This window comes from Aquarana catesbeiana, linkage group LG01, assembly GCF_042186555.1.
Source record: "Aquarana catesbeiana isolate 2022-GZ linkage group LG01, ASM4218655v1, whole genome shotgun sequence".
NCBI classification, from domain to species: Eukaryota; Metazoa; Chordata; class Amphibia; order Anura; family Ranidae; genus Aquarana; species Aquarana catesbeiana.
The window spans coordinates 605,496,612-605,521,336 of record NC_133324.1 but is presented as its reverse complement, the minus strand read 5'-3'; the positions used below and the strand labels follow the sequence as shown (position 1 = coordinate 605,521,336).

The 24,725-nt window shown below is 43.3% G+C and overlaps 1 protein-coding gene across 1 annotated transcript in view; it reads left to right on the top strand.

Moving 5' to 3' along the window:
* ADAMTS10 (ADAM metallopeptidase with thrombospondin type 1 motif 10) overlaps positions 1–24,725 on the top strand; it is a 272,206-nt gene that overhangs the window by 196,848 nt on the left and 50,633 nt on the right. The window contains exons 17-18 of the mRNA XM_073599198.1: positions 18,140–18,273; positions 22,274–22,397. Of these exons, the coding sequence (XP_073455299.1) occupies positions 18,140–18,273; positions 22,274–22,397 (258 nt within the window). The remainder of the gene's footprint in view (positions 1–18,139; positions 18,274–22,273; positions 22,398–24,725) is intronic.

Here is a 24,725-nt window from a genome sequence, read left to right as displayed (position 1 = left end):
TTCATCTTTTTATAATTCCTTTATTATATATTTATTTTATTTTATTTTAAATTGTTAAACACATTTTTATACATACATTTTTCTACACACATTTTTTTTCTTCTTAAGAACGCTATTTTATACTGTCCACTTCCTCTTTTCCCGCTATTGTTCCCGCCCATGGCCAGCCCATAGAATATAAATTGTGTACAGCTATTCCCATTGTCATAGGTTGATAAAGGAACCATCTAGAGTTACGAAACGCGTCCCTTTCTTATGACCTCATCCGCTCTGAGCTGCGGTCCAGGCTGGTTTGTTGTCCCTCAGCGCTGACATCACTTCCGGGTCTTCTCTTCCTCTCCTTGGATTATGTCAGTTCCACCGGCGTTCCAGCGTCTTAGACACTCTGCTGCTGACTGTGACTGGATCCGCTGTGATTACACACGAACAGCCTGGGGACTTTCTTCTGCTGTGACCCCTTCCAATGCCGCAGAACGCATCCTCCCACGTATTTTCATGATGTGCCGTTTTTGCCTTCTTATCTTGTAAGTGTTTTTAATCCCGTTGGGGATATAAAAATGTGTCTACTTCTGCACTTAGAGGCGCCTTTTCTTTGTTTGTGTTTTTATAGAAACTGCTTCATTCTGTAAGCTGCAACCATAAGTACTGAAGAAACCTCCATATTATTGCCACCACCATTATTATTGGACTTTTGCATAGAGACATTGTTTTATTTTGAAGTTCTGAGCACCCTAACCATCCCCTTTTTTTTTACTGTATAAGGATTCCACCTCCTCCCTAGCTCCCTTAGTGATGTCATCTCTCACATTCACTTGTACATTATTCTTGATATATAGGCATACCCCTCCCCCTTTTTTACCCTCTCTAGCCTTGCGATAAAGGGTATACCCTTGAATGGTTGCCAGCCAATCATGAGAGCTGTTGAACCAGGTCTCTGAAATTCCCACAAAATCCAAATCCTCCACGTACAACAGTATCTCTAGTTCACCCATCTTGTCCGTCATGCTCCTGGCATTGGTGAACATGCCACGCAGTTTAGACCGGTCGTATTTTATCCTCTTATTGGGTGTTCCGAGATTGCAACTAGGACTTGCTACTATACTTACCTTGGGTTTATGTGCTTTGGTCAACCTATTACTAATGCCCCCAATACTACCCTCTGGAATATGTTCCGCGCTATCTCTACCTCTGGACCCCCCCCTGCAGTTCCTCTTTAAATACCCTTTCCCACAGCTCCACTGTGCAGTCACGTGATCTCCCTCTGCTCTCCTTCCTCGATATAAGAACCCTAGCGGGAGGGGCTGAGATTCCCCAATGATGTCAGCCAGCAGATGGAGGTCATGTGACCGCACAGAGGAGCTGTGCAAAAGGTATTTAGAATTATAATAAAAAAAACTGACATAATGTACTGAATATCTCGCTAAAACAGAGGATACAAGTATGAAGAAAATATTTTTTTGGAGGCTATCATGGACTTTAATGGTACTGTACAAGGACATACAAGGAAAATACATAGATAAATCTATAAAAGATAAAACACATATAAAAGCAAGGAGATGTTCCACAATAAGGCACAGAAAGTGTTCTCTATTGGCTGGATAATAGTACAGTGAAGGCAAAAGGCTGATACTTATGACCTATCACATAACATGTATCCAAATCTTTTCTCTCGACGTGTTTCCCAGAGGAATCCGTTTCTTCAGGAGTTTTAGAGAGTGAATAAACTTGTCTATAAGAAGAAAATAACAGTCATGACAAAAACATGATGAAAAGAGATAATGTGTTTGATCAGAGGATACAAGTAATTGTGTTATGTTCTGGAAAGGGGTTTGGGCCTGGAACTAGAGTGGCAGGCAGCTTGTGTGTGAGCCCTGACAAATCTACATTGAGATGGCAGGGGGCGGGCCTCATATATAAGCTGAGGTGATTCTCCACAGGGGGAGAGCCGGCTTGGTGAAGTGAGGAATGGCATGTTAGTCGCAGGAGGCCATCCCCTTCTGAGGGGGGGTGCGCCGAATGCAGGAGAGGCCCGGGGATGAGCTGTGAGGGAACATTGCCTCTACACGGTCATTGGCAATGTCTCTGCCACCACACGTTCGGATGGCAAGGGACTCCTGGAGCAGAAAGGCAGATGAAACTGGCGGTACGCATGGTCCAGTCAAAGTTCCTTATCAAGGACTCAGGGCTGTTGGAAGTTCGGTGAGTGTTACCACAGTGGGGCTGGAGGTGCCAAGGGCTGAAGTGCCAAGGGCTGGAGTGCCAAGGAGTCTGTGAAGGGAACTCTGCTAGTACACGGTCACTAGTGGAGTCTTCATCAATACACAAGGTGGATGATGGGGAGTCCTGGATCAGAAAAGAGACTGTGGGGATCTGTGTTAAGTCGATGCTGCCTGCGGGCACATGATTTGCAAGTTGGGCTGGCTGGGAACAGTAGTCCATATTTCCTAGAAGATATGCTTTTAACCCACTGGGCCTCCAAGGAGAGGTTCTGCAGGCCTCAGGCCTAGTGGCAGCGAGCAACAAGAGCCATAGAAGGGAGGCTTATCCAGAGTGGGCCCCTACTATTCAATAGAAGAGGATGTGTCATATTTCAATACAGTAACTGCAAGTTTGTGTAGGAGGAACCAAGTGTACAGGAGGAAACAAGTTATGGGCAGGAGGTGAAAAAGATCTAAGAACATTGCTTTTACACGGTCATTAGTGATGTCTCAGCCATCACACAGTCGGATGGCAGGGAATTCTTATGCCACGTACACACGACCGGACTTTCCGGCAGAAAAGGTCAGACGGAACCATTCTGTCGGACATTCCGATCGTGTGTGGGCTTCATCAGACTTTTTCTTTCTAAAATTCTGATGGACCTAGAAATAGAACACATTTCAAATCTTTCCGATGGACTCAATCCCTATCAGGAAAACCGTTCGTCTGTATGCTAGTCCAACAGACCAAAAACGACGCAAGGGCAGCTATTGGCTACTGGCTATTGAACTTCCTTTTTCTAGTCCCGTCGTACGTCACCGCGTTCTAAACAAACGGACTTTGGTGTGATGGTGTGTAGGCAAGTCCGTTTCAGCGGAACTCCGTCGGAGCTCCATCGGAAAGACCGCCAGAGTCTACTCTGACGGAAAGTCCGGTTGTGTGTACGCAGCATTAGATGGAATAGTCTGCAGAGGTTGAGCCGCAGGAGTAACAACAGTCTGCATGGAGATGCAGGAGGAGATCCATACCTAAATATGCACAATATATCTTCTGGCTCTACTTTTAATCAAAGTGTACTAAAATCCTTAAATATGATGGCAATAACTTATCCTATGGGCATCCCATATTCCTATCCAAGTTGTACCCCCCAATAAAAAACAAAAACAAAGCTTGCAAAAGACTGTTCATTGTCTCTGGAAGTGATGTATGAAGTCTGGCAGTGGGGTGATTTGGAGGATTGTTTGTTATTAGCTGCAACACCATGGCTACACATCATGTGATATCACCTCAATGGTGTTTTTTATTCTACAACAAATTACAATAAGGAACAGATCATTTAAAAAATATTAGCCTCTGTGGAGTGTTTCTATTTTGTACGTACTATTGAAACTACCAGACCAAACAAAATGCATCATGTCAGCTAAATGTGCCTTGCAGACTTTGCCCTTAACATCTTGTCCTGTACACTCACGTCCATGGACTCAAGTAACCTATTTTACCCAATCTCATCCAGCTGCAGTGATGGAAGACAGCCTACAGCGTTTACGCAACAAAGTATAATTTGACCTTGATGTATACCATATTCTGCACCTGCCTATCTGTTCTTCCATGTAAAATGTGTGCTCTGTGTTTATTTTACACCCATGTGTCAGCCCCCCCCTTTCACGGATCATCCAGTCTGTGTTCTGTTCACCCCACCTCCTCCCCTCACTGGCTTGTTGGGGAATTTTTCCCTTGGGAGATTTTGCATACAATTTCTAAAGTGGAAGATTTAGCTGAAATGCTCAGCTCAGCGCATTCCTGAAGGGAGAGTGCAGAGGTGCAAAGGGAAAATGAGGCCGGGAACAAAGCTTATCTACACCAGATGCAGCTAAATTCTTCCAGAGATCAGGAGTGCAGGGAACCTTGTCTATACAAGACAAGTGTACAAAACCCAACACACTGATAAACAAAAATCAGAACGTACTAATAGCTGACTTTATATTTTAACACGCCTTACATTTTGTGCTGTGAATATTTGGCTTACAATAGAACAGTATGCTTATTACAGTATCAGCAAAATCAGATCAAGTTTTTGTCAGCATAAACCACATCTGGACCTGAAATGCCTAGGCTTCTCTGTCACTAAGAAATATGGCCCAACATTCTGACGAAGAACAATATTCTCCGTCACAAAGACAGCTGCTTAAGTCTCAAGTCTTGGTATTGGCTCAACAATATAAGCTGGCTTTGTTAAATGGAGTTCAGGTCCTTTATTTCTATAACCAACTCAGCTAAATATTCTAAAGTGTATATATAACTTTTTGTTATAGTTTTCGATAGGGTAGGGAAGAGCTAAACCCCCTATTAGGTGTTTTTTGTTTTTTTTGCTTTCTGTACAAATGGGTAAATTTCCCTTCACTTCTTGTCCCAGAGATGCAATAGGAATTTAAAGAAACTCTCCCAAAGTAAAGCCTCCTACACACGATCGGATTTTCCGAGGGGAAATGTGTGATGACAGGCTGTTGGCGGAAAATCCCACCATGTGTATGCTCCATTGGACAATTGTTGGCCAACTTTCCTTGGACAAATGTTGGATGGCAGGTTTATAAATTTTCCGCGGACAAATGTGTGTTGTCAGATTTTCCGAGCGTGTGTACACAAGTCCGTCGGAACCAGAAGCAGTCGGTCTTGTAAACTAGCATTCGTAATGGAGAATTAACATTTGTGACATGGCATATTATGAAATCTCGAAATGCAGCGCACAATTCTTTTCTTCTTTAATGGGATAATAATGAAGCTGCTTTGCTGGTGATACTGATGGAGTTATTGCAAACAGATTTTCAAAGGCTTTTTTTTTCTTTTCCAATATTTTTATTCAAGATTTTACAAAAGATATAAGATTAAAGTTTTACATGTTTTGTTTAAGGTGTAAGAACCAATAACAAGACGTTTATACAAAATAATCAAAGAAAAAATAAAAGGAACAAAATGAAAGAGATAGGGAGGTTACACAACAGATAATTCCATATGGTTATTAATTCCTTATTGTGTTTCATGCATAGCTTGAGGAGTCTCTGGAGGAGAATTCTCACTCCCCAGCTCCTCAACTTGGTGTAACCTGTAAATGATCCTCCAATAACGGCCCTAGGGCTTCGATCAACCCTATACTCTTTGGGGCTTATTATATTTAATAAGGTAACAAGAAAGAAAAAGATAGGAAAGTGAGAAGTAGAGGGTAGAAAGAAGAAGGGGGGGGGGAGGTGCACTCCTGTCTTAGAGCGAGGGATTTCTAGGTATCCCATCGCATTATGTATTCGAGATATATTTTATCCAAGGGTCCCATATTCTTTCAAACAAATGCATTTTGTCATTTAAGATAGCAGAAAGACGTTCGTTAACCATAATCCATGACAGTTTAGATTTTATAAGATAAAAGGGGATCGTTGGAGACTTCCATGATTTAGCTATCGCTATTCTCGCTGCAACAAATACAAAATTTATGAGTTTTCGCATGTGTTTCGATGCTCCGTCCACTGGGTGTCCCAACAGTGCCTGCAAGGGTGACTTGATTAAGTTCACTTGGGTTAATGAATATATAAAGTTGTATGTACGGATCCAAAATCTACGCACTTTTGGGCAGGACCACCATGTGTGTATCATGGTGCCTTCGCTGTTGCATCCTCTAAAGCACTGCGGGGAGGCACCCGGAACAAAAGCTGCCACTTTCACTGGGACCATATACCATCTCATCAGAACTTTGTAGTTTGCCTCTATCAAAGAGGTATTAATATATGATTTGGAGGCCTGGAGAGACATTTTGTGCCATTCTTCAGCTGTTAGGCTGATACCTGTATCTTGCTCCCATTTTTTCATATAAAACAATTTCTGAGAGGATGATGATAAAATACCATATATCAATGAAATGTGGCCCGAGTGTTTGTCTATGGTTCTGCAGAAATTTTCCATTTGGGTGGATTTAGTTAAATCTGAACCACGGTTCAGTGTAGTTAAGAAGTGCGCTATCTGGGAATAGCGGTATATTTCTGTATTCGGTAGTTGGTACTTTTCCTGAAGAACCTGTTTTGACATAACCCCTCTGTGGTCGCATAGATCGCCAATCCGTAATAATCCCTTGTTGGTCCACCATTTAAATTCGTGGGGACGGAGACCCAGGGCGAACATAGGATTATTCAGTAATGGGGCCAATGGAGTATGAGGAGATTTAAACTTATAGGTAGTTGCCAGTCTATCCCACAGATCTAATGAAAAGGACAGTGTCGGACACATTATTGTCGGTCTGTCCTTCGGTTTCATCCACATTAGGTGGCTGATCTCCTTATTGGGAAATAACGCTGTTTCCGTTATCATCCAAAGTGGGTTTGATTGTCGGGTATGGAATCGTGTTAGCTGAGATAATTGCGCTGCGTGATAATATTTTATCAGGTCTGGTACTCCCAGTCCACCTTGTAATTTGGGGGTGTATAATGTTCGTCTATTCACCCTGGGTCTCTTGTTCCCCCAGATAAATTCCAGGAGTTTATTCTGGAACCTCGCTAGGTCTGCTCTATCTATTGCTATGGGAAGAGTCCTGAACAAGTATAATACCTTCGGAAGAATAGTCATTTTTACTGAGTACAGTCGACCGAACCAAGATGGGGGGTTGTTTGACCATCGTTTGAGATCCTCTAATAATTTTTTGAACAAGGAGGGGTAATTATATTTGTATAATGTGGCTAGTGATGGGGTAAGGAAGATACCTAAATATGGGAGAGCTGTATCTTTCCACTTAAATGTATATGAATTTCGTAAAGCGCGGATTATGTGCGTTGGTAGCAGTACGTTTAGGGCTTGGGATTTCGAATGATTCACTTTTAAGCCTGAGATTAACGTGAATTGTGTTAGTAGCATGTGCAAGGTGGGTAGTGTGGTGATCGGGGAGGAGAGGAGCAGCAGCAGATCATCAGCAAACAACGCGCACTTATGTTCCCTGTCGCCACTCTTCACTCCCTGTATGTCTGGATGGGCTCGTATCTTTATAGCTAATGGTTCTAATGCTAGAATGAACAACAAGGGGGATAGTGGACATCCCTGTCTGGTTCCTCTGTGTATGTCTATTGGCTGAGACCGGAAACCCTTGACAACTAGGTGTGCTGTGGGAGTATGATAAATGTTTTCTAGTGTCTTCAGGAAATTCGGTCCAAACCCATAGCGTTTCATTATGAAAAATAGATAGTCCCATGATAGGGAGTCAAAGGCCTTGTGTAAGTCCAGGGAGACCAAAAGTGCTCCCCTCTGGCCCCCCCCATCCCACCCTGAGTTCAGGGCAGATATTATGTTGATAATTCTTCTAGTTTGGTCTGAGGCCTGGCGATTGGGGACGAATCCCACCTGGTCTGGGTGAATATATTTGGATATAAACGAATTCATTCGAGTGGCCAAAATCTTTGTCATTATCTTTAAGTCTAAATTAATTAGTGATATTGGGCGGTAATTTGCGCAATCTCCAAGATCTTTATTTGGTTTTGGTATTATATGGATATAGGCATTATTTTCATGTGTTGGAAGTGGGTTTCCTTTTCTTATTTCATTAAAAAAAGAGCATAAATGGGGGACTAGTATTTCAGTGTATTTTCTGTAGTAATGTCCAGAAAAACCATCAGGACCCGGTGCTTTGGAAGGGTTTATGTGTTTAATAGCTGCGGCCACTTCCCCTGCTGTGAACTCCGCCTCCATTAGCTCTGTGTGGTCCCGTTCCAATGTGGGTAATGTAATGTCACTGAGGAATTCCTCTGCTTTGGTTTCATGTAGAGGTGTAGGGGTATCATACAATTTAGAGTAAAAGAAAAAAATTCTTGTAGTATTAGCTGTGGGTTCTGTGTAAGCTGACCATTATGTAAACGTAATTTAGGTAGGGCTGGTGTGTATGGTCTAGGGGTTAGTTTCCGAGCTAGAAGTTTATTAGGTTTATCTCCCATGGTATCTATGTCTGGACCATCTTATTTTTTTTTCCGCTTTTGTGGTAAGGCTCAGATTTAGGGCTGTGCGAGCTGTATCGATCTGATCTCTGAGATCAATGGTTTGATTGGTCTTTTGTTCCTGCGTGAGGCGTTGAAGTTCTTCCGTTTGTTGTTTTATCGTGAGTTTGCGCTCTCGTTTCGCTCTAGAGGCAAGCTGAATCAGCTTACCGCGGATGGTGGCCTTGTGTGCCGCCCATGTTATAATAGGGGAAGGGGATGAGGAAAGATTGTTTCGGAAGTATTCCTTAAGAGCTAGCTCTGTTTCCGTCGCAATAATAGGGTCATTCAATAAGGATTCATTTAATCGCCACGACGACGGTTGAGATTTTGACCATAGATCGGTAAGAGTGATTTGTATTGAAGAATGGTCTGACCAGGCCATGGGGATGATTTTGGTCGATGAAATAAATGAAAGTAGCGGGGAGAGTGTAAATAAATGGTCTATTCGGGAGTATGTTTTGTGAACATGGGAATAGAATGTAAAGTCTCTGGACGTGGGATGGGCATTTCTCCATATGTCAATCAGATCATAACTATGGAGCAGGCGGGCAATCTCTCCACTTTGTTTCGGGGTGTGTTTTAGGAACGTTTTGCCTGGGTTGGATTTATCTAGGATTTGATCTAAAGAAGTATTGCTATCTCCACCTAGGATCACGTGTCCCTCCACATGTGGCATTATTGTTGTTAACATTGTGCGTAGGAACTGTTTTTGTCCTGTGTTAGGGGCGTAGTAAGAGAGCAGTGTAACTACCTTATCATGTATTTTCCCCTTAGCCATAATATAACGTCCTTCTTTGTCCCGAATGATGTTAGTGGGTGAAAATGGTATATGTTTTGCTATGCAGATTGCTACTCCCCGTTTTTTGTCCGGTCCGTTTGACACAAAAAACGTGGGGTATCGTGCATGCAAGTATTTAGGGGCAGATGTTTTCGAAAAATGTGTCTCTTGAAGTAGTAAGATATCAATTCTCATTTTATGGTATTGTTGGAAGGCTTTGGTTCGTTTAACTGGGGAGTTCAAACCCTGTACATTATGTGTTAATATAGTGAATTTAGTAGAGGATCTATCGGTCATAAGTGTTCGGTAAACCGTACTCACGTTTTAGAGGTCTTCTCCGATGTGTATAAGGAACCCGTTTCTGTATCAGGAGTGCACCAAGAGAGAGAGGGGTTAGGAGGAAAAGAAGGGAAGAAATAGAGTTAGAGACATATTGCGCTTCATTCTTTAAACTATAACAATAACAATTCAACAGTGCTATTAGGTAAAAAATAACCTTCGCACCGTTTGTCAGTGCGAACTCGGGGATATTCAACCCCATTATATTGTAAAGTTGCCTCCACTCGGGAAGTAGAGGCAAGTTCACTAGGAGTGGCATGCGGTACTGCCCCGACCTTCCTTGTGCAGTAACTGAGAGGGACTGAGGGAAAGAAAAAAAAAAAAAGGGGGGGGGCAAAAATTTGGAGGGGGGAAGGGAAGTTCCAAAAAGAAGAGCAGTGGCAAAAAATTAGATAAAGGAGGGGGGGGGGGCAAGGAATCAAACGTAGCTTGTCAAAAAGGGAGGAAAAAAAAAAAAAGAAGGGGGCCGGTTTTCTATCATAGTGTTCGCCTGATTAGGCATTAAGGCAGTCTGTAGTCAACAGGTAGGAATTCTTCAGTAGGTTTTGATCAAAGTCTGGCAGGTTTTGCCTGAGCGGTGTGGGTGATGATCTATGAAAGATTTTGTTGGGCGTTCAGGTGAAAGGGTGCGACTTCCTTGTAGTAGATCTTCTCTGTTGAGACCACAGGGGCGAGACCGGACGACCATCATTATTTGGGGAGTCGGGGTGATGTGAATCTCTATTGATTATTCCCAATTCTAGAAGTAACTCCTCTCCCGACTGGAAACTTGCGAATGAATGCGTCTTCCCTCTGTACGTAAAGGACAGTCTGAATGGAAAAGACCAGCGATACTTGATCTGATGATTAATCAGGTGTGTCAGCAGGGGTTTCAGTTGTCTTCTCTTCTGGATCGTCGCCTGTGATATGTCGGCAAAGATCTGTACTTTACTTCCTTGTAGCGAAATATCACCTTTGTTTCTTGCTTCCAACATTATTTTTTCTTTAACCCGATAAAAGTGTGGTTTGACTATCACATAGCGGGGCAACCCATCTGGTCTGGGAGCCGTGAGGGCTCTATGGACTCTATCTAGTTCCAGCTGGTGTGGTGCAATGTCGGGTATTAGATCCTTCATCAGAGCATGAACAATACCTTCCATATCAGTTATTGATTCGGGAAGACCGCGCACGCGAAAATTATATCTTCTCGACCTATTTTCCAGGTCCTCGATTTTCGCATTGGCTTGATCCAATTGGTCTTGTAGTGATGATAACATTCTGGAATTTTGGTTAACTCTTTTTACAGTACCATCCATTTTGGATTCTATGGTGTCTAGCCTCTCTCCTATGGTTTGGAAATCATCTTTTATCCCAGTAGTTATAATTGTGCAAGCTTTGGAAAGTTCCTGTTGAAGGAGGGCAGAAAATCTAGCAAGTAGGACGGCATCTCCTGAGTAAGCAGTGGGCTCTGATGTTTGAGGTTGTATTGAGCTATTTTGACTCAGTGCTATCTCTGCTATTTCTGCCATGTGTCTGTCTGTAGATGAGGCAGGAGAGTTATTAAACTGCACCGCTCTGTCTGGGGAAACTGACAGGGGGGACATATCCAAACAGGCTTGTCTGGGGGTCAGTGGTTCTTCCTGGGACTGGGATGAGAAGGGGTCTCGTCTCAAACCATCCATGGATGTTTCTGGATGCGAGTGGGTGTATTGCTGTGGCGCCATCTGTGTGATGGAAGGCCTTGGCTGTTGTGCTGGAGCGCCAATCTTCCCCTGGGCCCTCTGGTGTAATGGAGGCGCTAGCTGTGGGGAATGTTGCTGGGATCGGGGGATATCCCACCCCTCCTCCTCCGTCCCCTGCACCTTACCGGGCACTGGTGTCTGTCCCTCCGCTCGGTATTCTCCTCCATGTACTCCCTTCTGTTTCGCCGCCGCCATCTTAGGCTGAGGAGACTGCTGCTGGGCCCGAGTGGAGCGGGGCTGTTGTGGCTGTTTTTTCCCTTTTTTTGAGCTCCCCGCGGTCCCCCGCCTCATGATCCGCTCCCGGGATATGGGCTGACTGTCCGGTGGTGATCCGGGCGTCCCGTTTGGCTGTTTGTAGCTTCTTTCAGGTCGGGGCTTGCGGAGCACGGTCACAACATGTCCTGCTCCGGCGCCGCGCGCATGCGCACTAGGCTTTTTTTTTTCTAGTGATATCAAGAATGCTTTTTTTTTTTTTTTTTTTTTTTTTTTTTTTGGGCAAGTTACCACAACACCATTATCCCGTAGTTTTTAATATCAAAGATACAACTATGTTGGTGTCCCTTGTCAATTTTACATTTTTTTTAAATGTAACTGCCTACTCCCAAACTGTCATTTAAACACAGAGCCAAGTATTATTCTCCACAATTTTTTATTGTGCATTAAAAAAAGAAAACATATAAAATTAGACATGCTATCTGCCAATAGAACTTAACCAAAAAGTGCATTCTAGGCATCCAAAAATATAGAAAATATACCAAATCAAATCATTATTCAACCAAAAAAATAATGTCAAAGCAATAATTGCAAGGCCAATAATAAATAACACGTTATCTCCTCTGCTTCCTCAACATGGCTGGTTGACGAATGGCCGTTCAGAAACTGAATAGCGCGAAATGAAAAGTGCAAATCAACACTGACCAAACGTCTACTAACACGAAATTAGCAGAAGGAGCCCAAAGGGTGGTGCTAAAGAGCTGAAATACAATGCAGTACGTCACTACGTTCATAATTGTTGGCCAACAATTGTGTGGCTGTGTGTATGCAAGACAAGTCTGGGCCAACGCTCTTCTGACAAAAGTCCACAGTTTTGTTGGCCAATAATCCGATCGTCTGTATGAGGCTTAACCACTTGCCGACCGCCGCATGTACATATACGTCCTAAGTTTGGCGGCTGATATCGTTGTTGTGGCAGCAGCTAGCTGCCATAACCCCGGTATCCCCATTTTCAGCCGGCGGTCAGCTACAAGATAAAATTGGTCTCTGTGGCGGATTCGCCGCAAGATCAATTTTATTGGTGGCGGGAAAGGGCCCCCCCCCTCCCGCAACGATCCGGTGCCCTCTGCGGCTTACCAGAGCCGTCGGCAGAAGCGGAGGCAATTGCCTCCTTTCCCTAGCTGTGCATGGAGACAAGTGAGGGGAAAATGGCGCCCACCCATCTCCATGACACTGCAGGGCGGAAGCGACGTCAAAACATCACTTCCGCCCATACGTCTTAAAGGCACATTTTTTTCAATGTCATTTTTTTAAATAACTTTTTTTTTTTTTTTTTAATTGCATTTTAGTGTAAATATGAGATCTCATATTTAAGAGGACCTGTCATGTTTTTTTCTATTACAAGGGATGTTTACATTCCTTGTAGTAGGAATAAAAGTGACACAATTTTTTTTAAACAGTGTAAAAATAAATAAAATCATGTAAAATAAATAAGAAAACTAAAAAATAAATTTTTTAAAAATGCCCCGTCCCGACGAGCTTGCGCGCAGAAGCGAACGCAAACTTGAGTAGCGCCCGCATATGAAAACAGTGGTCAAACCACACATGTGAGGTATCACCGCGATCGTTAGAGCGAGAGCAATAATTCTAGCCCTAGACCTCCTCTGTAACGCAAAACATGCAACCTGTAGAATTTTTTAAATGTCGCCTATGGAGATTTTTGAGGGTAAAAGTTTGACGTCACTCCACGAGCGGGTGCAATTTTGAAGCGTGACATGTTGGGTATCAATTTACTCGGCGTAACATTATCTTTCACAATATAAAAAAAAATTGGGCTAACTTTACTGGTGTCTTATTTTTTTATTCAAAAAAGTGAATTTTTTCCAAAAAAAGTGTGCTTGTAAGACCGCTGCGCAAATACGGTGTGAAAAAAAGTAATGTAATGACTGCCATTTTATTCTCTAGGGTGTTAGAAAAAAACCAATATATAATGTTTGGGGGTTCTAAGTAATTTTCTAGCCAAAAAAACTGTTTTAAACATGTAAACGGCACTCCCATGTCTCCAAACATATTATATCGCCTCACAACTAGCACATGCCCATTGGTGGTTCTTTCCAGAGGCCAACAATGCAGCTACTGCTCTTGAGGCAGCCATCCTCACCTCATATGAATCCCTCCAAAACCTAATACATCCCATGTCACTTAGGGGGAGGGAGGGAGTAAAGGTTCTGGCCATGACACTGCAGATTTTTAAAATTTCTAAACTACTACCCCCCAGTTCCAGGGCTGTCCTGTCTCCTAATGCTCCATTATGGGGAAACCCATGTTTGCCAGAATTTAACCAGAGAACTGACGGGGGATACTGGGCAAAGAAAGGGGTAAAAACAATATCACACTTGTTTCTAGACAATACATTCCGATCTTTTATGGAATTTCAGAGGGATTTTGGGCTCCCAAGCACGGCCTACTTTCAGTATTTACAGATAAGACATACTGCAGCTGCACAATTTGGGCCTCATAATACAAAGATGCAACCTTCCCAACTTAAGCTTTTACTGACTGACCCCTCTCATGACAAACTAATTTCGTCCTATTATAAGACTCTATTACATTCTACTACTACTAGGCTCACCGCTATTGAACATAAATGGCAATCGGACATACCCGAGCTGACGGAGGAGATTTGGGGGGAAATTCTTCCCGTGCAGGTCCCCTCCGTCATCTCATCCAGGGATAAAGTGATCCAGACTAAGCTATTATACAGAGCATACTTCACACCGCAATTGCTATTTAAACTTAAGAGAACATCCAATTCCCTGTGCCTTCGATGCAGGACGGCTGAGGGCACGTTCTTCCACTTAATTTGGGAGTGCGCGCCGGTACGACAATTTTGGTCAGAGGTTACGGCCATTATCAGCAATATAGCTAAAATACCGAACATCTGTAATCCTCTTAGATGTCTGTTGGGGTATATTGACGATGAAGAGTTATCCAAAAACGTTCAAGCTTTTATACGTATAGTGATGTTTTATGCTAAAAAAACAATAACCATGCACTGGAAATCCAATGTTGTTCCAACTGTAAAACTCTGGCTCACTATTGTCAACCAAGCTATACCATTATATAAGCTGACATACGAAGCTAGAGGATGCCCCAAAAAGTTCACCAAAATTTGGAACTCATGGGTGAGTTCAGAGAGTACTATACCTCCTGCCTAATAACAGACCACAACAATGGTATGATACAGTAAATGTCAGAGCTTAACCCCTGATAACAAGGAAATGTATTGTGAGATGTGTTATATGTATTGATGCATAATGTCAACCTGTATACCTGTCCACTGTATTGAACTTTGAATACTGCAATATTCGCTGTGCTTGTACACCTGTGTAGCAATTACTGATACTGTTTATAAAAACAATAAAAAAAGTTAACCTTTAAAAAAAAAAAAAAAAACATGTAAACACCTAAATTCCAAAACGAGGCTGGTCCTTAAGTGGAAATTCCCCACCTTATTAGTACTCCTGGAATAGGTGTTCTTTTTAGATGATCCCTTGTTCTGGGGACAAATTTAAAATTTTGGATCTGCCCTCACTTTTTATTTTCAGTGACAATGGCCACCAGTACCATACCATCAGGAGAATATACCCAATGGGGACATGGCGACACAGACCGCAATAAATACCATAGTTTACTATTTCTTTTGAGTCCACTATGCATGTTTGCTGGAGCATATATTGAGATTTGGATGAAGAAACACTGTATTTTTTAGAGACATTTATCTGTAGCTATACAATTCATTTAAGTATAAAGGACACGTTGGATGGACATTGATTAGACTTTATGGTTTTGTCACTGGATACTTATCACGTTAACTGAATTTATAATTTAACACATGTTTTTTACATGTTTCATTTTGGGTATAACAGCACATTATTTATATACAGTGTACAGTGTATACAGTGAAGTGCAGCACTTTATTGTTTTTGTATCAATAAAAATGGACAGATGGTTCCACCCTTCCCCACTCTACTAAAGATAAAAATAAAAATGTTTTGCCCAGAGATATACTTTAAACTACCACTATATATGGGTATTGAGAAAATGAACTGAAACTTTCATAGGAAACCCAAACATAGGAACAGAATAGAACACTGTTCATACAGCTGGCCTAAAAACCAGCCCCAGTTTTTTACCACTTATAGTACAGAAAAGGTAGTGCAGTGCAGCCATTTGCAAAATGTATGATACTTGAAAATGCTGAGTGAAGAAGATATTTAGGGCTCATCACTGCGGGGTGCTTTCCTGTGCTTTTCAAAGCACAATGCTTTATGGCCAGTGAGGTCATTTTACATCTATAAAGTGGCTGTGGTGTACTAACATTTTCATACCTCCCAACTTTCTGAGATGGTAATGAGGGACACCTACTAGCAAAAGTATGTAGGAATAGGACACACCCTTGCCACACCTCCTTTAAAGGAGAATTATAGAAAAAAATGATTGGTTAAACCCTCAAGTGCTTTTATTTACCACTACTATTCCTTTATACTGGCTTTTAAAATTTGCAAATGCAAATTTAGAAATTGATGAAAGGTTTAGCACTGGGAAACACTTTTTGATAGATAAATAGTGCATTTTATATACAGTACAACTATATAGACCATTCCAAAATGAGGGACAAATGAGGAGGAATGAGGGACAGAGGGACTATGTTCAAAATGAGGGACAGTCCCTCGAAATCAGGGACAGTTGGGAGCAGAGGCGTAACTAGAACCTTCAAGGCCCTGGTGCAAGAACCATGAAGGGCCCCCCCCCCTTTCCATCGCTCCAGGGGCCCCTTCCTCTGGACCCAGGGCACTTCCCACTGATCCCAGTGACATGCAGTATGAATTGTACCCCCTGCTTAACTTGACCCATTCAAGTGAATGGTGCTGCTCTACAAGGGCCCCACAACTGCGTGCAATGCACATGGTTATGGCATGCTAGTGCAGAATTGAAAGGGTTAAAGCAGGCAGTGCAGAGGCAATACAACACCTCCTCACTACTTGTCAAATGATCTATGAAGAGCAATCTGAATGTGGATTGCTCTTCAGAGACCAAAGCAAGCCCTTACATTTTACATTTTTTAAACAGAATTTTTTTATTGACTTTTTTTTACATGTTTAACAGCCATTTGGTGAAACATCAGGGCTCTAAACAGACCCCTGATAGCTCACTTTTGAGATAGAGACACCATGTGACTCCATGTGGTTTGGTGCGTGTGAAAATGCCTGGGTTAGCAGATGTGTTGGGGTGCCATTTAACAATTAATGGCACTGCTGTGTGTCTACTAAAGGCCAGTGTGTTTCTGCGTGTGTCAAGAAAACCACAAGCCTTATAGTGGGCTCACATTGGTGTGCTGCAGTTTGGCCGCAGTGGGATTGTATGTGTGCTTTAGATGGAGTTATAGCTGCGCTCCCATTGAATTCTAATAGGCAGTGAGTTTTCTGAAAGCACAGCAAATATGCAGCATGTAGGAATTTGATGTACCTTTGTGAAAACGCATGTAAACTTTTCATACAATCACACTGCGCCCAAACTGCAGCACACTGAGTGAGTCCACTATTAGGCCCCTTTCACATGAGTGGACTAATTGGGTCAGACTGTCAGTTTTTCAGGCAGACCCGACTGGACCCTCCATTCTCTTCCTATGGAGTGGCGGGTGTAAACAGACATGTGCCTGTTTACATCTGCCTACATCCAATCCAATCTGCTAAAAACAGACGGATGGGGATCAGTTCTCCATTCGTCTGGTGGATGGGATTACATGGCAGTCCGGTCTAAACGGACAGGCGGTCCATTTACATGCAACTGCCTATTGAGAAGAAAAAGGTGTGTCTGTGGCGGCTCTGCATAAGCGGATTGGAAACGGACCAGCCATCTGCCTGCTCCTCAGGCACTGAGCAGGTGGACTTCTGGCAGAGCCCGCCCCGTGGAAAAGGTGCATCAGCGATAAGAAAATAGTGAATATGTGGGGGTCTAAGTAGTAAGAGTAATATGTGTTCATGAAGGAGTGCAGAGAAAGTGCTAAGGCTACAGTAAAGGGACAGTACAGTTAGAGGAGTAAACTGGGATAGAAAGGGTGTCAGATATATGGGAGTGTGGAATGTCCAGAGCTGAGGGGGAGGGGGGGGGGGCTGCTGCAGGGACCTGTGTAGTGCAGATTTATGGAGGGGTTAAGCAGATAGGAGAAGAGAAGGGATAAAGGTAACAGGAAAAACATTTCAGGAGAATTGCTGCTAACAAGGTAGAGAGAGATGCAGACAGTTGGAGAAGTTGACCAAAGAAGAAGGTGAAGTGACAGGAAGAGAACATGCTGAGGGCTGGAGGGGAGTGATTACTAGTTGAAGAAAGAAAGAGAGATAAGGCAAAGTTCAGTGACTGGAACTGCAGTGTTGGGGAATCGGCACATCCTGCAAACGAGTGAGAATAACAATCTCTGCTGTCAGACAGGAGAAGATCCAGAAGCTCCGTGTGCAGCCCTCACTCCCCCCTCCTCACCTCACAGTTTAAGAGTGCCTGGGGTTGGCTCTTCACTCAGCTGTCCATGCTGTCCTTCTTGCCGTCTCGGGCCCCTCCCACAGTTGCAAGTGCGACTGCTGCGACCCTGGTAGTTCCGCTACTGGGCGGGAGCTATGCATTTTATCCAGCTTTTCAGGAAACCTGTACTGAAAGAAAATCAGCAGGTGTCTTTGCTGACCTCCTTCTGAAAATGCTAGTTGTATGGCTGTGCTTGGGTTCAATGCTTTCTCAAGGTGAGGTCAGCAATCTTGATTTACATGCTTGAATTAGAGAGAAATATGTAGATTGGTTAAGCATATATCTTGAATAATAGATATGTTTAATTGTAGGTGGGGTGAAGGCCTGTTCACTCAACTGCTTAGCAGAAGGCTTTAACTTCTACACAGAGAGAGCGGCAGCTGTGATCGATGGGACACCGTGTAGACCAGACTCCTATGATATCTGTGTTAATGGAGAGTGCAAGGTAGGTATGGTGATTAGATTACTTATAATCCCTTTATCATGCATTAGTAACAATAAAGAGCTTACCAAGTCCTTTTTATATCTAAAATTATCACATACAACATACACCAAGACATTTATATTTTATCTAATGTCTGTAGCCCCTTTTTCTTTCAACATGTCACATCAGAGTATTAGTAGGCAAAAACAAGGAAAAAATGGCTAACTTCCATGATGCAATGTTAGCTTCCCCTTCCATCCTCATGAGCTGTCTAATCATCAAGCCTGATGTAGAAGAGCAGGTAAGCAAATAATTTTTGAAGTTGTGGAGTTCTGACTACTATAATAGCTACTCTCCCATAGCAAGATAAAAGGTAAAAAGGTAATAGTTTAGTAGTTATAGTTTAATGCAAGTTAAATAACTTGCATAATCTTATCTCTCTATGTCATAGATAGATAGATAGATAGATAGATAGATAGATAGATAGATAGATAGATAGATAGATAGATAGATAAAACTGAAAAGTGGTTGCTAAGCCACTAATATAAAATCATCCCATCCCCTCTGTAATATAACATTAAGTGCCCCTGTGCCTATGATATATAAAAAATATGCTGATATGTACCTATATCAGAGCAGTTCCCGGCAATTACGTGACTCCTCAGCTCTCTCCTCTCCCCGGCTGACAGCTCCAGCGGGTGGGGCCGAGCACTCCCACTGACGTCAGCCGGGGAGGAGGTGAAGAGAGGATAGACAGAGCCGAGGAGTCAGGTGATCGCCAGGAGCCGCTATGTTAGAGGTACAGATCGGCATATTTTTTATATAGCAGAGGGACACTTATTGTTATATTACAGAGGGGATGGGATGATTTTATATTAGATATGAGAGCAGCAGGAGTGGAGGGGGCAGGCACTGACACGAGCAGACAGGCAGGGAGGGGAGGGGGGAAAGGACAGAGGAGAGGATAGAGAAGGACAAAGCGGGGCTGCGGATGATGAAGGCACGTAAACTGACCACGGTGTCAGGGCTCAGCAGCCATGATACACTGTGGTCATTTTATAGAGGGGAGGGTATAGCCAGGCAGATTCAGACAGGTTTTTTTTAGGTGATAGAAGGGGCCAAATGACGCAGCACAAGCACTAGGCTGTATAACATGCTTTAAGGGAACAGGATCAGTTTTTTTTTGGGGGGGGGGGTTAACAAATGCTTTAAACTGTGGGAGACTACCTTAATATCCTTAGACAACACCTATGGCAGCAGCATTGTATTTTAGAAAAGAAGGGGGCCACCAGAGAATCCTCGAGTCCTTTGATGGGCCAATCTGAGTACACATACATGCCACATGATAATCTTTCGGGTGCCACTGGAACCCCCCCCCCCCATCCATGCTCTGTCCAAAACCAAAACCGGATATAATCAGATATAGATACACTTCAGTGAAATGTCACAGTTTGTCATCAAAATGAAACCAAATAAATATATATATTTTTTATCGCACATATAGAAAATCATAATTGTTGTTCAACTCAACCAGTAATCCTGACACAATCAGGAACTGTGACCTTCTCTATTAAAAAAAATGTATGAGGCAGACATTTAACTGCTTTCATCCAGTTTCTGTCCTTGTACATTAAAACCCGCCAATAAAATATGTTTTTACAGTGAAAGCGCCTTTCTTTAATGACTTGTAACATTCATGCATGTTTAAGCCCAACTCCGTCCAAGATTGATTTTGCTTTAAGTGTTAGTTCACACCAGATGCAGTCCGGTGCGTTTTTTTTTCTGCATGAAAAATGCAATCACAGTGTTTTCCATGTATTCCAATCCAATGCCCCTAGTTCACACCGGGGCAGTCAGTTCCAGTCAGTTTCTGGTGCAGGAAAAAAAAGCAGAACATGCTGCATTTTTTCTGCATAGAAATGTACTGGAACACAGCAAACCTTTTTAAAAAATGCACCGACACTTTGTGTGATGTGAATTGTAAGCAAAAACTCATCTGGAACGTATCCGGAGTGCATATTTGTGGTGTGAACTGGCCCTAAGCTGTGTCACATGTTTTCTTCTTGTCCATCTCTGATTTTCTAGAGGGGAGACATCCCCACCACGCTTCATACTTTTACCCATTGCACATTAGTTACTCAACTGCCCCTGGAGCCTTTATGAAAATCCTAATACTTCCAAATATGAGACAGCTAGGCAGTGGTGTATTTTGGTTTTGCGCTGCCCTGGGCCAGACTAAAATCGGACGCCCCCCCATTTAAATTTGCCACACCCCTTCCTGTTTAAGTCCCACCCCTTCATCTGTAAACTCCAACCCTTCCTCTGTAGGCTCCACCTCTTGATATTAGAGAGCCATCCCAGGAGATGGTCAAAGACTGCAGACATGATACAAGAGATGGTCAGAGACTGCGGACATGATACAGGAGAAGGTTAGAGGCTGGGGACATGATCAGAGATTGCAGACATGGTCAAGGGCTGCGGACACGGTTCAGGGGCTGCGGACACGGTCAAGTGCTGCGGACACGGTCAGGGGCTGCGGACACGATCAGGGGCTGCGGACACGGTCAAGTGCTGCGGACACGGTCAGGGGCTGCGGACACGGTCAGGGGCTGCGGACACGGTCAAGTGCTGTGGACACGGTCAGGGTCTGCGGACACGGTTCAGGGGCTGCAGACACGGTCTGGTGAGCCGAGGTGAGCTGAGCTGGGACCGCCCTCCTGCCCGAGCACAGCCGAGGTGAGCTGAGCTGGGACAGCCCCCCTGCCCGAGCACAGCCAAGCCCAGCACATCCAAGGTGAGCTGGGACCGCCCCTCTGCTCGAGCCCAGCGGAGTGGGGACGAGCACAGCCGAGGTGAGCTGGGACTGCCCCTCTACTCAAGCAGAGTCAAGCCCAGCCGAGCGGGGACCGCTCCCCCTGCCTGAGCCCAGCCGAGCGGAGAACACAGCCATTCACTTCATGCCACTGTATTTGTGCGGCCGTCAGGACTCGTGGGGGGCTTATTTTCGTGCGGGGGGCGGCTTTCCTGCAGCCCCCCCTCAAAGTGCCGCCCTAGGCCTGGGCCTTGTTGACCTAGGCCAAGACACACCACTGCAGCCAGGCATGCTCCCCAGGCAATACTGCAGCACCCAGATGGAAGTAGGAGCGGTAAGTATAGGCACTAGGGCAGTAGTGTGTTTAAGTTTTGTGCTGCCCTAGGCCTGATTAACTCGTGCACCCCCTAATTTAATTATGACCCACCCCTTCCTGTCAAGGCCACACCCCTTGCTGTTTAAGACCCGCCCTGAAATTTTCAAGTGGGGACAGTAGTTCTGAGGGCCTGGGGGGGGCAATGGATTCCCTTAATTTGCATAGATTTCCTCTCACTTCCTGTTTGGCTATGGGGCAATCTCTGCAATGGGACAGGGATGGTAAAAAATAAACTGACAGGGGTTTTTATCCTCCCTTACTCTATCCAAAATGAAAAAAAAAAAGTGGTGCTTTTAGTTCTACTTTAAACACATATTTCTCAAATTTATAAGGAGAAGACTAAGAAGATATAACCATGCCAATGGTGCAGCAGAAAACATATAGCACAGTGAGGAAGGTTTGTGGTCCAGGATGAGTGTACAGTCAACATTAGAAGCAGTGAGGCTGCTTTATGGGGGCACTAGACTCATTTACCTCTCTGCCCAGTCGGCCCCATGCAAGCCAGCACGGAATCTTTCCATGCTGCCCCCCTGCAAAGTGCTGCCCTAGGCCTGGGCCTTGTCGGCCTAGGCCAGGATACAGCGTTGCACTCAGGGGTTAGAGAGGTTTATAGAGGTTGAAATTAGCACAGATCCTTATGGGGCTGGAGCAGAAAAAATGAAGACATATGAGAAGACATATGAGAAGCTGATAAGCAATTCAATCCTGTGGTTCCAACCCAACATATCATTGTTGGGGAGTTGCTCTCTATCACTCTGGATAGAGTAGAAGTTATGCTTTTCAAATATAATCTAGTATGTAGATTTTTTTTTTTTATTTCTCTTCACCAATAGCACGTTGGCTGTGATCGAATATTGGGATCTGATGCCAAGGAAGACAAATGCCGTGTGTGTGGAGGAGATGGCAATTCATGCGAGACCATTGAGGGAATATTCAACCAGTCATTCTATGAGGGAGGTGAGAAAAAAATACTCATTTGTAGAAGCTGAGTTACATTGCCCAACTGAGATATTACAACTACATTAGTACATTTGTTATAAATAGTTGGCCTTTTATGGCCTAGTGTTTTGCCTGATAGTAAACTTTTATTTACATAAAATTTCAATAATTATATACAGTACATTAAGGGGTTACACATTAGGTTACAAACCAAATATTTCGAATGTCTAGTTAGTAGGGTGTAAAATCTAATCACTTCATGAAAAAAAAATCACACAGTCAGTTGGGAGTTAATGTGAAACTGAAATTATAAATTAAATTTCAATAGTTTCCCTATGCCCTTAGGAAGATACACTATAGATTGAATGGAAAAAATCAAACCCAAACTCAGATGTTCCATTTCAGAAGCTGTAGACCTGAATTCCTCTTGCTTTGTTTATGTCGTTTTCATCTGAATGCATCATTTGGACCTTTTATTTAAATTTAAGTTACATTTTCAGTTAATGACCATTTAAGATTTTGTTGAATTTTTATTGATAAATTAAAATTGTTTAATTTCCTGAAAGAGTGATCAGATAAAATGAACTAGACAAAGTATATAAATATAAAGAGAAAATTGCACTTTTTGTTTGCTGTCAGGGGCAGTGAAGATTTCTTGCCCACATTTTATACCCTAAGGCTCGGTTCACACAGGGGCAACACGATTTCAGCGCGACTTTGTACGGCGACTTCAACGCGGCTTCAACGCGACTTCAGCGCGACTTCAGCATGACTTTAGCAAATTACAACGCGACTTCAAGTCGCTTCCAGGACAGGCGACTTCGGCTGTGGCCAATCACAGGACAATCAGCTCTCTGGGAGGGAGGGTTTGCCTGGGCAAACGAAATTTTTTGCCTGCAAAGTCGCTTGACAATCCGACTTGGAGGCGACTTCCATTGATTTCTATGGTACAGGTCGCCTACCAAGTCGGATCCAAGTAGTACAGGGAGTACGCTCTGAAGTCGGAGCGACTTCAGTAGTGTCTATTAAGACGCTCCCATTCACTGTCATGTGAATCTCTTTCTGGGGCGACTTGGGGCGACTTGAGGGGCGACAAGTCAGATCCCAAGTCGTCCCAGTGTGAACCGAGCCTTAGCGTGCGTGCATTATCTGCCTCTCTGCCATTCTCTGTGTTGTGCTGCCCCTGTTCAATAACCATCTCTGTAGCCGTTGTTCTCTTGGCTATCCTTGCTTGGCTGTCTGCTCTGTTCTACACTCACTGGGGTTGATTTACTGGGTGAGTAATTACCAGATGATTTACAAGGTGAATAGGCTGTTCACTTTGCAAGGGAATTTTCACTTTGGGAGTGAAGTTTGCCTTCTCTTAGCGAATGAGGTGAAGCTCTGTTGAATTTCATCATCCAATCATGCAAGCAAAATGATTTATTTATTTATTTATTTATTTTTTTTAGCGTGTTTATGGGTATTGTTTGCAAAGTGAATTTCCACCACATTTCCTAAGCAAAATTCTCTTGCAAAGCAAACAGCCTATTTGCCTTTGGTACATTAACCCCACTATGTTCTTACCTCTTTTACCTCCCTGCATATATGAAAGTGGTGAGTCTTCCAGACCAAATTTTTGGTACATAGGGTTCCTGCAAGCACTAACACAGGAAGGAATTGTTTGTTGCTGTGAAGCTCTATCTGACCTTACAAAGCTTTTACTTCACTGTGCAATGGCTGGTACAGAAGGCTACACCTCTGAATCACATATTAGAGATTGATGTGAAGTGTACTTCTGTCCGTAAGAGTGAACTACAATATATTACAATACCCACTGTGCACAAAAAACTGAGCACCCACTGGTGTTATTAGGCTCTGATACACACTATACTCAGCAGTAAGCAATTAAATCTGTAACTGCAACACTTACTGTCACAGTTCTGCCTGCCCTAGGCATGCAACATCTCACACATCCAGCAGCTTCCTAATGGGCATATGTGTTGATTATGGTGGCACCTATTTAGGTAGTTCCCTGCTATTGTTCATATATATACTGCATATATGTATGTTTTGTGTTGTGTTCCTCAAGATGAGGTTTTGGTTATGGTCGCGGGACTTATGGTCATTCTCTCTTCCTAACTCCTATTCAGGTCTTGCACCTGGTCTGCCAACACCTTACCCCCCAATATGTTCTATAGTGCAGACTACATAGGGTCATTCCTATGTCCAGAAAGGCACACTTTTGCTAGTTTTAGATAAAATGCAGGTGAGCTAATCTTGGAGTCTGTTATCAGAAATAGACAGTACATATTTTAAAGCACTCCAGTTGTAAATATCTATTTGTGATTTCCAAGTAGATGTTAG